Below are 15,972 nucleotides of genomic sequence, written 5' to 3'. Positions count from 1 at the left end.
GGTCCACAGATTTTCCACATGACATATGACCTGGCCAGCGCTGTGGTGAGAATATTCAACCTCATCGGCATGATGCTGCTGCTGTGTCACTGGGACGGCTGTCTCCAGTTCCTGGTACCACTGCTGCAGGACTTCCCACCGGATTGCTGGGTGTCTCTTAACAACATGGTTGTAAGTAACTCATACTATTTCACATTGCGTTTTCTATGTTTTGCCCAAAAAGTTTCAAATGTTTATGTTATAATGATCTAATTATCCTCCGTAAATGGTTAGAGAAAACTTCGCTTCAATGGATATAAAATTAGCTGTTATTTTTCTCTTTCTATAACTAAATTTTATTTACATGAAATATGCCTGGGGATGTATATGTTACAGCATCTATTTTTAGATATCTTACTCTGTGTATTTTGAGATATATTTTATTTCAAAGATACACATACAAACACACACATATAATCATATACAACATTCTTTTAAAATTACCTACTGCTCAGAATGACTTCTTTCTTTCAACGTGATCTTAGCATTTACTATGTTCAAGACATGAAATTCTAGATGTTGTTAAACATGCAGACACATATACATCAGTGTAAATGCAAATGAGATGCATTTGACATGCAATATTTCAGGTAGTACTTCCTTCTAGTGAAAATACCATGGAAAAGGCAGCCTTTAAACTTTGCCCTGAAAGATATGTAAATATAAAAATGTCTATGAAATAAAAATTTGATTTTCACAGTTAAATGTACTTACATTCACATTTAATTTTAAGAGTGTATGTTTTGATCTACATAGTGCAACACTTACAAAGGAACTGAAACAATAGTGAATATTTTAATATATATTCACAAATATTTGTTCTCTTTTTATATATGTTTCATATTTTCTTCTTGTATTACATTTTAATTATTACATTTAATAAGATGTTACTTAAGTTAGCTATATATTAGAATAGCCTTCTCTTCTCTTTGACATTTGATAGAAAGTACATTTTGTGAGACTTTCACAAATTTTAACTTTGGCATAAATTGAATACCCTCTTCTTTCCCAAACTGTTTTTTTATTAATTTCATAGCTTATTATTATAGCAATGACATGGGCATCTTAGAAATATACATTTTTTTCTCCCAATAACTGTAGCTCAGGTTTTGTACTTGAAGGCCAGAGGGTTTATTGCACGTGTAAAGAAGAGTGTCTTTTTCTCCCTTTTCTCTCTTTTTGCCTATGTATTTTCCTCCCTCCTTCTCCCCTCCCTTTCTTCCTTCCTTCTTTATTGCTTTCTCTCCTTTCTTCGAGACCTGATATTCACCTGGATCTCTCCTTCATTTCATTCATACCTGCTTAAATGTCACTGCCTCACAGAAGCCTTCCCTGACCATCCTAATACATCGCCCAATTTGTTTATATTTCATCTTAAAAGAATTTAGCAACACACGTACATGCACGTGGGCATGCGTGCACACGTAATCTGTTGTTTATATTTTTGTGTGTCTCCCACACCGGAATGTAAGTTCCACTAGGTCAAAGAATTTGTCTTTTTCTATCCTTTATCTCCAGTGCCTAGAAGAGTTCCAGACACAGTAATTTGCTGTAATCTAGTCACTTATCAAAAGTTTGGGAAATGTTCTATATGGGACTTTCTGTATCTAAAATCAAGCCAGGGAGTTTCTTTTCTAATCTCTTTTCTAGCTCTTTTCTGTTCGAACTCACTTTTCTAATCTGTGTAGTTCCCTTGATTATAGATTTACCACTTTTCATATCATTGAAGATGCAATACATAAAGACAATACTAAGATATTTGGGGGTGAGGAAAAAATAGCTCTATAATCTGGCTACTGACTGAATGAATAGTATAAAAAATACTAACATTGCTGCCAAAAGATGGTTCATCATTGGCACCGACTAATATTTAAGTTTGCAAGTAATTATTATTTTAAATTTTCCCTAGGTATCTTTCAAAAAATAGCAGTTGTCATTATTGGAAGAGTAAAGGGACTGTTTTTAGGTATCCATAAATTGCATGTAATTGCATAAATTGCTTGTTTAATTGCAAATATTATAAGGTTGGGAAATATAATACTTAATACATACAGTGGGAAATGCATTTAATGAAGAAAAATTTTAACGTCTTGCTCATTTTTCTTTAAATGCCTCTGCATGTGCTCTTTTGTGTCTGTGTTTGTGTTTGAGCTAACATAGCCAAACATTTTTTATATACTAATGTTGAACAAAATACCCTTTCCTGAATTTACAGTTCAGTTTTGGCTTTTTTTTTTTTTCTTTTTGGCTGCAGTTTTACTTACGAAATGGGCTCCTATTTTCTTTCATATTTATTGAATATTATTTCCATGTTTAATGTAGAGGATAGGAAAGAGTTAACTATAAAGACCAGAAATTCTTCTGTATTGTGGATATTAGTGATAGGAAGGAGATAACGACCATAAAAAAGACCATTTTTAATCAATAGAGAATCTGATGGTGTCATCTGACCTTGCAGATCCTATTTTCTATCCTAAAGCTATTGAGTTCTCGAAAACCTTCCATCCTTCACAATAAAACAGAGAAAAATGTATTTACATACAAAGAGAGTTGTAAAGAAGAAGTTAAAATCCAATATAAGCAAGAAGCACCCTGTATTTACATATCATGCTTAAGCCCGGAGCTTCAAGAAATGCTATCTTGTTTGGTTCTCACCTCAGAAGAATGAGAAGCTTTATTCTCTTCTGTTTTGCAGTTCAGAAAACTGAAACTTTTAGAGGTTAAACTATTTGTTCATTGTCACACATGCAGATTGTAGAATCAAGATTAAAATGCGTATCTATCTGACTCCTTAATTTCTGTTCTAAACCATGTTAGAATACTTTATGTTGCATAGATTATTAATAAAACAGTTAAGAAAAGTAGGTACAAAAAAGGAAACCTGTAGTCACAGCATGCCAGTTGTAGTATAAAGTCACTTGAAAATCAGGATTTGACCTCTGACACTAAAAACTGGCAAGACTAATATGAGAAGCAGATGTAGAAAAATAAATGAAACTAGGAAGCAAAAACGGAGAAGCCAGATCAGGGTGGACGCGGAACATAATACGCGTCATTTTGGGGTATGGGTTGACAATTACTCTTTAACATTTGACATTGGTACTAAATGACTTAAGATAAAGATTAGGTAGAGTGTTCAGACAATTCCTTGTGCATTCCTGCCTTTCCATATCATGTACTCTTAAATATTATTTTGAATACTCCTTAACCATATTTGCATTTATATCTATACTTTATCTCCATATATATTTTAAATCTTTCTTAAACACATTTGCATATGTATCTATATCCTTCTCTCTGTATACTTAAATCCTCCTTAACGATGTGTGCATTTGTATTTATATCCTTATCTATATTTACCCATCAATGCCCTATGATGAGAAATGCCATAACTATACTATCTCACTAACTGGTAATTTGTCTGATATATTTATTCTTATGTTAATTGCTTCCAATCTGCATTTTATTCCATAGAAATAGGTTAAATTCCTCTTAGCTAATTCCTTCCCAGTCCTTATAAATTCTACCAAAATAATTCTTTAAATGCTGTTTTTTAAAAAGTCAATTGCTAACATGGTGGGCTACTTGAATTGGTGAGGTAAGAGATAACTGACTTGCAAAATGCAACCTGAACAGGGATTGATCTTGTGTCATATTTGTAGTATTTACTTTTGTTTCATTCAGTAAATATTTGAATTATTGAATTCTATTTGAATGAAAATCTTGGATTTGCCAGATAATTAATGTTTAATAAGATTAATTCCAAAAATCTTCTCATTCGTATGATATTTTTTTTACTTCCCCCTAGGATATTTTTTGACTATGTTTTAGGTTTAGCACACACACTGAAACTGCAACAGTCCATCATTAAATGGATTAGAGGCAATGGGTTTTTGGTTTAAATTATAAAATTATTATAAAATATTCATTTGGGAATCTAAGAAAATTCTAAAATATGATGCAGCTGACCTTGCATATGAATTTTGACGTAACTTAGAGAATGACTGTACAGAATAAAGAAAGTGTTGCAGATAAATAGTACATTCCTAGAGCAATGTTTCTCCAGTTGAGGTCTGCAGGTTCACCCTCAGGGAACCCACAGGTTTTTCTCCCAGAAATCTTATAAATGTAAGAGTACATGTTGGCAATAGTTTGAATGTTTCAAGGTAAGCATATTATGAATTTAGTTATCATCTGCCCTAAATATAGAGTCTGGATTTAATTTTGTAGTTGAATTGTGTTGTGCCATGAGGTGTTACATAAAATAATTCTGGCCTGTAAGCTTAATAAGTAAGTGATCCATTTATACCAAATGAAGGCTAAACGACATCCTGTTAAATGTTGTACAAGGGGAGGGTATAGCTCAGTGGTAGCATGCATGCTTAGCATGCTTCAGGTCCTGGGTTCAATCCCCAGTTCCTCCATTATAAATACATAAATATATAAATAAGCCTAATTATCTCCCCCCCAAAATTAATTAAAGAAAAAAATAGCTTTAATGTTCTGAAATGAAGTGATATGAAAATTAATGAAACAATTTAAAAAATAAAATTTAAAAATAATTTTCACCATAGGCAAAATGGAGAAATAGATTTGAAAACTAAGTCACTCATTACATAGTATACAATTTATGTGTTAAATTACATACTCTAGAAAAACTAGTATTGTGATAATCAGTGCTATATTCACCTTGTATGTAAATATTTGGTTTCAGCAAAAATACATCATCCATCACAATCAATTTACATTAAGATGTATTTATTAACTTATTATTTTGTTAACATTTGATTTGTAAATTTATGTCTGTTTTAACTTTACAAGGACTATAAGGATAAGAGACATACCTAGTTTTATTCTTGTATTTATTTGAGTTATATCTAGTTTTATTCTTATATTTATTTGAGTTATATCATCATCAAAATGATTTAAGCCAACTCAAAGATCATTCCTTACAATGATTTATTTTTTTGTTATTTGAAGGAGTCTATGCATTATTTCATCTTGAGAAATGCCATTCTAGAGGGCAGACAATATGTCTTAGAAGTATCTGTGTACCCCACGGGTCCTATGCCAATCTTGCATATATTGCTAAATAAATACTAATTGTTTATAACTGAATGGGTAATTAACAACGGTATTTGCAAATTAAATGTAAAGAAGTTATTCTGTTGTGCATTTTCAGTGTTGTTCCTTGGATACTTTTTGTTACAATAATTTGTACATCAAATTATTTCTTCAAAGATTAGTAATCACTTGAGCAATTTCTGGGCAATATAGCATCCTCAAAACTCATGAATCCAAATCAGTGAGCTTCTAATGCTTTTTATTTCTGTATAAATAACAATATTTTTCAGAAAAAAATTTGGGATATATGAACAATACTAAGACTATTGGAGGAAAAAAAGAAATATAAAATATCCAGAAGGGTCTAATTAATAAAAACTATGTGGAGAAAATAAGAGATTTGGTTGGAAAATCTAAATGATTGTCATTTTATTTTCATTTGAGACAGCGTATCAAGGACACTTACTAATAACCAAGAGGCCCCACACTATGCACATTTTCCAGCTTTCTTCCAGTTGGATGGGGCCCTATGATAGTGATATCGGTGGGCTCTGAGTTGACAGTATCATATTTCACTTGTAAGCCTAAGCATTGAAAAGCTGGTATGCAACCTCCCAGTTAGTTCTCTTTTCCTCTCCAGAGGCATGTATTTTAATACGTAACCCATAACATGTAATATAGTTTTTCCTGGCTCACCGAGGCTGCAGACTAGGGAGAGAAAAAAACTAGCAGAATTGAATTTACAGGGATTCATTCCAGAATTCCCTCTACCACTGCTACCTCTGTGATTTTAGGCAAATCACCAAACTTTCCTGTACGTCAGCTATGAAATGAGGGTATGCTGTTTACTCTTTCCCTTAGGTAGTCTTACTGAATACTTGCTTTGTGCCAGGCATTGTCATCAGCACTGAACACACAGTAGAGAATGACGTGAAGCCCCTGTCCTCGTAGTACTTACACTCTAATGTGCTTTCATTCATAGCACTGCTTCCTAGTACTGAAAACTGTGCAAAGATTAATTAGATTTTCTAATCTATATGAATAGAAAATTATGTTCGAAAGTCATTAATATAAATTGAGGCCTCTGAACTGTGTGCCTTGCTCAAAGAGCAAGTTAGTGAAATACTGTCCTCTTTCTGCTTGCCAAGCCATGTTCACTTGAACTTCCTACAATATTTCCCCCCTAATTTAGCCATCCAGAGAGTGCTACTTTCTTCTAATGACAGTGTGCTAGTGGCAGCCTTGTATGGACTGAGATAAAATCCATAGAGGATATAAACTAAAGCATGGGGAGACACAAAATAGGGAGATATGTATTTCCACTGCTGTCAACTGGTTTTGGATCAAGAACCTTCAACAAAGAGGAGGGATTGAGACACTTTGGTCACTTCTAGCTCAAAAACTGTAATAATCAAAATAAGTGCATGCTGTGGGGCTAGAGTAAAAAGGGCTGTTTACTGATTCTCAGCGAATGATTTGGAAAAAAAGGAATACATGTTATTCATATCTAAGTCCCCATATACAAATAGAACATTGAAACCTTGAGTGATTATATTACTTCCTGTTGATATTTTAGCAAATGCATGAAGATAAAATAGATTCACTTTTTGTTTTACAAAAACCCATAAATTAATTAGATAATTATTGACTGAAATATTACAACTAAGATAATATAAATAAGAAATGAAGCTAAAAAAACTGAATTAAAATGTATATTTCTCCTCTCTTGAAGTCTAGCAATGTACTTTATTTTTTAAGTGATTTTTTTTTTAATTGACATGTAGTTGGTTTACAATGTGTTAATTTCTGGTTTATAGCATAGTGTTTCAGTTATACATATATATATATATTCCTTTCATATTCTTTTTCACTGTAGGTTATTATAAAATAGCAATGTATTTTAGATTTGAATTCTATAAATTAGAAATTGTATTATATATTATTGATTTTTTTCTAAGTAGAATGTGTTGCCTTAAGTCTTAACAAAAGGTAACTAAATTTGCTGACAAGTCACTATTGTAGCTCTGTTTTTTTAAAAAAGTGCATTCATAGCTCCTATGAGTTATAATAACAAAGTAGGTCAGCAGACTGCTGAGTGCTGTGATTCTCCTTCGCCATCCTGTTTCTGTCTATTAGGAAAGCTAGCCTGGTGACTGTTCTCTATTGGATAGAAACACAACCTCATCACAAAGGTGAAACAATTCACATGCTGACTTCTTCCTTCTCAGATGTGTATTCTTTTTTATGGGAACGAACATACGGAAATGAATTCTAATCTGCTATTGTGTTTTCAAATGAAATGTGCATTTCAGAAAAACTTTAACCTGAATTATAGTTCCATAATAGAGAATGACAAAGGATATTATTTAAATTATATATTATCTGCAGCTGTATTAAGTAGCTTCGGCAATAATAGGACCAATTCATGAAGTTCCTCCAATTTTTTTCTCACATAGACTAGCTCTTAAATTTTGAGTAATCAAAGGCTAGAAGAAGCACCATTCATGAAATAACTTTATCTAACAAGTGGTATCTACTAAAATTGGAAAAGAAATAAAGTATCATATAGTTCAATATTTTCTCCAAGAAGACTAATTTACTAGACTTTGTTCTCCATTTCCATATATATATATTTTTTTTTCATATGAATACTGTGGAGACTTTCACAGAGGTAATGTAAAGATATATGTACCACAGTATCTCACTTATTCTGAACCAAAAGAAAGCATATTCATTCCCATTTTGCAGATAAGTAGTCTGACCCAGAGAATTCTTACTAGGTTTACATAAAGCCAGAAGCAGATAGTATGGGAACTGGTGATGAAATCCATTTTTTTCCCTTGAATTAATTCTGAACCTACCATAGCATTTTATTTCATGGGCCCCAAAGAGCTTCATCCATTATTAATTGTCAATTAATGTTCACAGAAAACGACTATAAATTGATTGCACCAGTGGAAGAACTTGGAATATATGTGGAAATATTTGAAAAACTCATTGTATTTTGTATGTGTATCTTGGTTTTTAAAGTTTCTCCTTTTCCTACTGTCATAAATATAAAAATAATTTGGCAAAGGAAAGAAGTTTTAACTTTGCATTTATTCTGAATTTCTCATTTACTTGGGTTTCACATGACATGAAGAAAGCTATGGGATAAGTGAGGGATATAAAAAAACAATAGAGGAAATGTTTTCTGAATGTTAGCATGAACATTTTCATAGTCCCATTATATACTCTATTATTTTTGAGAAATATTTTGTTGTTTTTAAAGATGCAATATATTCTAGAAATGAGTAATCCCTATGAAAAATTTAATTTGACTTGTGAATCTTTAGTTTATTTCAGTTATTACATATATATATGTATATATAAAGAGCATAGACAATTTATCATAAGATATGAAGAATATGTACTGAAATCATTGACCAGGCTTCCCTGTGCTTTGAGAATATAGTGATGGGTACAATGTGACCACATTTAAATACTGTTCTAGTATTAACCAGCTAGGTGCCTCGGAAACACGGCTCCACTTAAGCAAGAGTTACTTAACACTTGGCTCTGCTGTACAATCTGCTGTCTCATACTGCATGCATAGAGTTGTGAGCACAGCCATCTGTGGATGGTAACCATTTATTCTAATTGTATAAGTTTGATAATGATGAAAAATCACATAGGAAAATATGAGAATTTGCCACCACATCTTTTTAATTTATACAAGTATGTATAACAGTGAACCATCCTATGTTCTCTATACTGCAATAGCATTTTCTAGAGCATATCATGAAGTCAAAAATTTTTCTCTGAATCTATTCTAAAGATAGAGATAAATATTAATTACAATATCTACTTATAATGTCCACCAAAGCAATTGATGTATATGCACAGAGCATCTTGTACTAGCCTTTGCCATTGTGATCGATGTGGTAATCTGAGATCCTGATTCTTTTAAGTTTGGAAAGGCCTTCCAGTAAAAAAAAAAATTCTTTAATTTCAGTTGTATTAAAATGAAAACATAATTAATTTGACTATTTCAATTTGCCATAAACTATGTTTTTGTCCTTTAGATGATCTTTTAAATGTGCTTGTTCTGATGTCAGCTATTGTTTCATGTTTTTAAAAAGATATTTAGTTAAATAGAATTATAAAATGGGAAAAATACCATTTCAGGTGGAACCCATTACTAACTCCCCACTACTCCCAAGCTAAAACTAAAGCATTAGTGCTCCATTAAATGATTACATTTTGTTTAGCACTTATGTAATTTTGCTTTCACTGGATCAACAATTCTTAAGGGAAAAGAAAAAAAAAGAAATTTAGCATAGGTATATAATGAGTAAATCAAATTTAAGTTGGTATTATTCTATAACAATTATGGAAATCATTCCCCTGAGGGTAGTTTCCTTTGCACTCATTGATGTTGTAGTTTGTCTATAATTTTTTCTAATTATTTTACCGGGAGATTATAACTTAAAAAAATAGCTCTTTAGAAATGTATGAAAAAGATTCTATGTATTAATTTTTATACAATGAAATATATAAACATGAAAACCTTATAAATGATAGATCTTGATGCAGTATATATATGAAAACTTATGAGAATGACATGTTCTGTTGTGTTCTAATGTATTTTATCATTTAATTTGTATCATAATGCATTGTGTGAACAAATTATAGTGGTTTAGTGCTCTATAGGAATTAAGTGACCACAAAATTTGAAAGAGAAATAAAGAGGATAAGCTAACTATTTTACATAAAATAAATAAAAGAATAGAACCAGGAGATAGGAACCAAATAGCTGATGCAGTAAAAGTAGATTGCCTTTTCTCCTTTCAGCTGTGTTTCCACCATTGAGGCCATCTGCCATTTTCACTAGATGTCTCTGAAGCCGGCTCTGTTTCTCCCAAAAGAAAGAAAACTTATACTCTTTATCATAACCAGCTATTGTTTAAGATAGCTTGTTTCATTTGCTGAGTTATATTCTTATTAAGATCTTCTATTTCTCATCTAGTAAGTAAATGATGTGTTTATGAGTATATTTCTACCAACTAACCTATTACAAGAGTTCTAACTTCTACCAGATATCTAATATTTAGTATATACAGTCAGGTATTATTATTGTTTGGTTCTTTATGCATCTATCAGTTTTGCGACATCCATTCACAGCCATGCTCAGCAAATCATCTATATTCAGTGATGAATAAAGAGCCAATTAATTGCAATGTCATAGTTTACATTGCCCCTTTACCTTTTAAAGATCTTTTTGATACTGAGTCCAAACTTGTTCTGCTTGCAGCAACATAGGACCATAAATTGGGAGACAAGGTGTTGGGGACATAAGGTCTTATAATAAGAATCAGAAAAAAAAGGAAAAGGACAAGTACAAGAATCAGACACGGCTCAGTCAAAGATGTGAAAAATACATAAAATTTTTGTGGCTGTAATTTCAATATATGTCAATAATTAAGATACTGCCCATGTTAAATAAATTAAAGATCATAACTGACAGTATTTTTAGAAAAAATTTTATTGAAGTATAGTTGATTTAGAATGTTTCAGGTGTACAGCAGAGTGATTCAGTTATACACACAGACACACACAATATATATTGCTTTTCAGATTCTCTTCAACTATAGATTATTACAAGATATTGGATATAGTTCCTTGTGCTATACAGTAGGTCCTTATTGTTTATCTATTTCATATATAGTAGTTTATATTTGCTAATCCCATATTCCAAATTTATCCTTCTCCCCACTTCCCCCTTTAGTAAGCATTAGTTGGTTTTCTATGTCTGTGAGTCAATTTCTGTTTTGTACATAAGTTCCTTATTTTTTTAGAGTCCACATATAAGTGATATCATATGCTATTTATTTTTGTCTGACTTACTTCACTTAGTGTGATAGTCTCTAGGTCCATCCATGTTGCTGTAAATGACATTATTTCCTTCTTTTTTATGGCTGAGTAATATTCCAATATATATATATACCACATCTCCTTTATCCATTTATCTGTTGATAGTCATTTAGGTTGCTTTCATGACTCAACTATTGAAAATAGTCCTACTATGAACATTGAGGTGCATGTATCTTTTCAAATTAGTTTCCTCCAGATATATGCCCAAGAGTGGGATTGCTGGATCCTATGGTAATTTTATTTTTTAGTTTTTTTAAGGAGCCTCCATACTGTTCTCCATAGTGACTGCACCAACTTACATTCCCACCAACAGTGTAGGAGGGTACCGACAATATTTTTACAAGAAAAAATATTTAATGTAATTTTGGGCATCCAATTCTAAGATCTTATAATTCTATAGATAATTATTTTCTGACCAGAAGAAACCTAATTATCTCTTTGAAATGTGAATGCTCACTGGTTATCTATTTTTATTCCTGAAATTATGCTTTTAAAACTAATTTAGATTCATTTATAAAATCATTTGTATGTAAGATAAATTAAGGACATTGTGACACATCAGTAATTAACTTTGCCTTTCAATAACTACTTTTCTCAAATAACTCACTTGATCACTTCACAGAGTATTTAAGTATTAAGAAAGCATTAAAGCACACTTACATATTGTAAAAACCTAGGAAGAGTGTAGCAAAGAGAATGAAATTATGCAAATTGAACAAGAGATCTCATTGTTTTTACACTTATTCTTCTCAATTATGTAAACAGGAAACAAAGGCTCTTTCCTTTGCAGTGTTTTTCTTTGTAGTACATCTCTTACTGTGTAGCCGAATTTAGTTCATAAATTTGTATCACTCATTTTGACAGAGCACTCTGATGAATTCCTTAATTGAGAAACTTAGAAGTAATGTGGCTCTGCTTCCATAAACCACTAACATCTTGTCTTATTTGTTCTATTTTTCTTTATTACTTGTAATAAGAAAAATCTTTTAAATTATGACAAAAATATTCTCCTGGATTAAATTAGTCATTTGCCAGTTTCCACTTGGAGCACAATCAGAGCAAAAGATTACTTATTGTTTAATTTACAGCAAGACAGTCAGAAGCTGCATATTTCACATTTGACTTCACCAAAAATAAAGCCATCCCTAATATAATCGTGATGCATCTGCTCATTTAATTGCTGATTATTTCCATTGCAGCCAAGTTATGGTAAATTGAACTCACAGTTTCTTAAAAATGCTTATCTCTTCATTTAGAGATAAAAGAGTTAATTGATCATAAGTTAACTCATCTTCTCTCTATGAATCTCTCATTTGTGAAATTATATTTCTTTAGAGGATCCAGAGCAAACTTGAGAAAAGGGATACAAAATAAGCAACCAATCAACCAGACACACATAACCCATTTCATTAATATTAATAAAACACAACTAATCAAAGCCTTTAAATAGCTCAGTTTTTCACTTATTTCCCAGGAATTTGATGCGAGTTCAATGGCAAGAGAAGTGAGGAAGGTATTTGAAATTTATCCTAAGAAATAATCTTGACTATGGAATTAATGTTGAGTGTCAGCTCAATCTAGTGTCCTATGCTATACTTCTTTGTAATATAGTATTGACAAATATACAATGTGATCCAAAAAATATTGACTATAAAATAGTAATTTAATGTATTTCATAATATTCCATACAACATGACAGGAATGAGAAATTTTTCATCAACTTTTGAAACCAAAAATTTGCTATTATTATAAGAGTCAAAAAGTCAACAAAAATAACCTGAAATCTTTGTTCTCTAAAAATACCATTTAATGTATAAATTAGACTGCACATGGAAAATTCTTTAATAATCACATGACAACTTGAGGCTATCAGATTAATCTAGTGTTTGAAAAATAAATAAAAAAGAAAATGCAATCAATTCCATCAAAAGGTATTACCCAAACATGGTCTGGTCTAACCAAACTGACTTCGAATTTAAATACCTACATGAGCCAATCCAGTAATAAAGATGTATGAATTAGACCAAGTATAAGAAAAAAAACAAGCCTTGCCTCTAGTGAACTAGGCAAAGCTTATCCTATCTAAGGGACACAGCTGCTCCTCAGTTTCAGCTGATAATTATCACGTGGAAGTTTATATATACCCAGTGTTGCCCAGAACTAGCAAGGAAAGCTGGCATTTTTATGGGAAATCATAATTTTTAGATATAGCAACTACTATACACACAGACACACACACACGACATACCTCATTTTATTTTTCTTCAACTGGTTACATTTTGCAGATTTCAATTGTGTTTTTTACAAATTGAAGGTTGTGGCAACCCTGCATCGAGCAGCTCCATTTTTCCAACAGCATTTGCTCACTTTGTCTCTGTGTCATATTTTGGTAATTCTTGCAATATTTCAAACATTATTATTATTATTGTATTTTTATGGCAATAACGATCAGTGATTTTTGATGTTACTATTGCAAAAAGATTACAACTCACTGAAGGCTCAGATGATGGTTAGCATTTTTTAGCTATAAAGTATTTTTAATCAAGGTATGTACCTTTTATAGACATAATGCTATTGCACACTTAATAGACTATAATATATTGTAAACATAATTTTTTTTATGCACTGAGAAACCAAAACATCCCAGTGATATGTTTTAATGCAATACTGGATTTATTTCAGTGGTTGCAAACCAAACTTGTAATATCTCTGAGGTGTGTCTAAAAGTACAATTTTATATATATATATATATATATATATATATATATATATATACACACACACACACACACACACACACACAAGTGTATATACATATTGTAAAAGTATGTCATTTAATTATATACGCTTATATATCATTTTACATAATTATTATTTTTTAAAAATAATGTGTCCCCAAGAAGAAAACACCAGTAAGCATGATTTAGATCTAGGAGGCCATCAGCTTCCAACTTTCTAGATTAGTCATTTAGTTCATAGGGTTGAAACCAGTAATATATGCTTTGTCCCTACATGTACTGGTCCCTTCTTTCAGACCAGGTCCTAACAGAATTCCTCCTTGCTCCTCCATTTACAAAAGGGAAAATAAATCAATCAATGTAAAAGGTACCTGGGGAAAATGGGAGAAAGGGAATTTTTCCACATCAGCTTTATGTTAGTGATACAATCAAGAACATATCCAGCATCTTAAAATTTATCACTAGAGATATTTTTCAGTTTTAAGTATGTAGTGTCCGGGCTGGGTTGAAAAAGATTTGGAATAGCATTGTGTATGCAATTAGATATGAAAGCCCTTCCCACTGCACCACAGGACCAGTTTGCATCCACTTATTTGTATGAGATTAGGATGCATTAGTAGCATTTAGCTATCATTTATCTAGCTAGCTGCTTATCTACCTACCTACCTATTTATTTATTGAGTGATGATTTTTATATCTGCTGATCAAATGGGAAAATATATTGACAATAAAACACATTCTTGCCTTCAGTTTTTCTATTTGGGAAAATAGAAAATAAACAAAATAAAGAGCTATAAAAGATAATCCCAGGCAGCACAAATCCTATTAAGAAATCTAAAGCAAGCGGACAGAATACAGTGACCTGGGTCAAGCAGATCTATTTAAAGGCGAGTAGTCCAGGAGGAAGGGACAGCTGACTTGTGTGGCCGGAGTGGCGTGAGAGAGGAGTACAAAAATGATGTTGGAAAGATACCCAGGGCTAACCAGATCAAAAAGGGTCTTGCAAACTATGGGAAGATTTGAGGTTTTATTCTCTGTAAAGTGGAGAACTAATTGAGACCCAGCAGCCTATGCTGTGAGAACCCCTTCCAGGGCAGAACGCAGAGGACGGAGTCCTATTTTCCTAGTTTACAGAAAAAGCTATGGCACCAGGCACTTAGCTGCAGGAGGGTGAGCACATGTCTAAGTCAGTTGACAACAAGCTAGCGGTCGGGGCAGAGCAGCAGAGTCCAGAGCAGTGCAGAGGTTGGCCGTGCGTGATGAAGGCTCCGGGCAGCGGGGCAGAGCCACACACAGCAGTGAGTCTGACCTCAACTAGTGAGGTCTGGAGACGGAGCAGCAGCTACTTTCCCCCTGGGTAGAGCAAGGAAGCACAGTGGCCTATGTAAGTAGGTCAGACTGATTTGAAACGTGTGACATCTTCCTTAGCATTTCAGGTGGAAGAGGGGCCTCAGTTTCTTTGGTCATGAAGGTGGGAGTGGCTAAGATCTTATATAGATAAAACTTTTTAAATGATCTTATCTTATCCTAAGGAGAGAGAATTTGGGTAGCTTTGATCTTATGTTAATCAACAAATATTTATTGATTGTCTGCTCGGTGCCAGGCACTGTTGTAGATATTATTATCCTGCCCTGGGAGGTCTCCATTCTAATTGAACTTGTTACTGTACAAGGAATAATTGAGAGTAAGTTTGCTTTCCTCAAGTATCATGTTCAGTGATGAGAAACCGAGACAGATGTTTGATTTCTGGCAGTCTCAGATCTTCAGTGATGCTTGAGCTCTTTGATTTATGTTTCTATCTTCATTATTTGAAAAATTCTCAACACATATTCCAAGTTGAAGCTGATGCTTTGTCAGTATGTCTAATGATATTGTGTGTTTATGTTTTATTTTTCTTTTTGCCTTCCCTTCAATCTCCTTTAATATCACTACTTCTGGGAAGTCTGTCTATGTTAAAGTAGTCTGTGTACTTGCATTTATATCAAATGAAATCATTAGGAATCCATTTTAAAATGTTTAGGCTCCATTTGTAAAAATAATATCCTGTTGGTTAACGGATCATCTTCTTTTAACCCTGGAGAGGATCTTCCATGTCTCTATGAGCCATTTGGTCATTCTTGCTCTACTTATCTAGTCATGCAGGGTTTATGGAATAACTTCTGGAAGTCAAGCGGAACTCTGTTTAAATAAAAGAGCAATTTGAACTTGATTCATTTCC

The 15,972-nt window shown here is 32.5% G+C and overlaps 1 protein-coding gene across 1 annotated transcript in view; it reads left to right on the top strand.

Moving 5' to 3' along the window:
• The window catches only part of HCN1 (hyperpolarization activated cyclic nucleotide gated potassium channel 1), a 325,439-nt gene that overhangs the window by 188,324 nt on the left and 121,143 nt on the right, over positions 1 to 15,972 (top strand). The window contains exon 3 of the mRNA XM_074357958.1: positions 10 to 171. Within this exon, the coding sequence (XP_074214059.1) occupies positions 10 to 171 (162 nt within the window). The remainder of the gene's footprint in view (positions 1 to 9; positions 172 to 15,972) is intronic.

Source organism: Camelus bactrianus, chromosome 3 (genome assembly GCF_048773025.1).
Source record: "Camelus bactrianus isolate YW-2024 breed Bactrian camel chromosome 3, ASM4877302v1, whole genome shotgun sequence".
Lineage (NCBI taxonomy): Eukaryota > Metazoa > Chordata > Mammalia > Artiodactyla > Camelidae > Camelus > Camelus bactrianus.
This window is presented reverse-complemented; position numbering and strand designations above follow the sequence as displayed.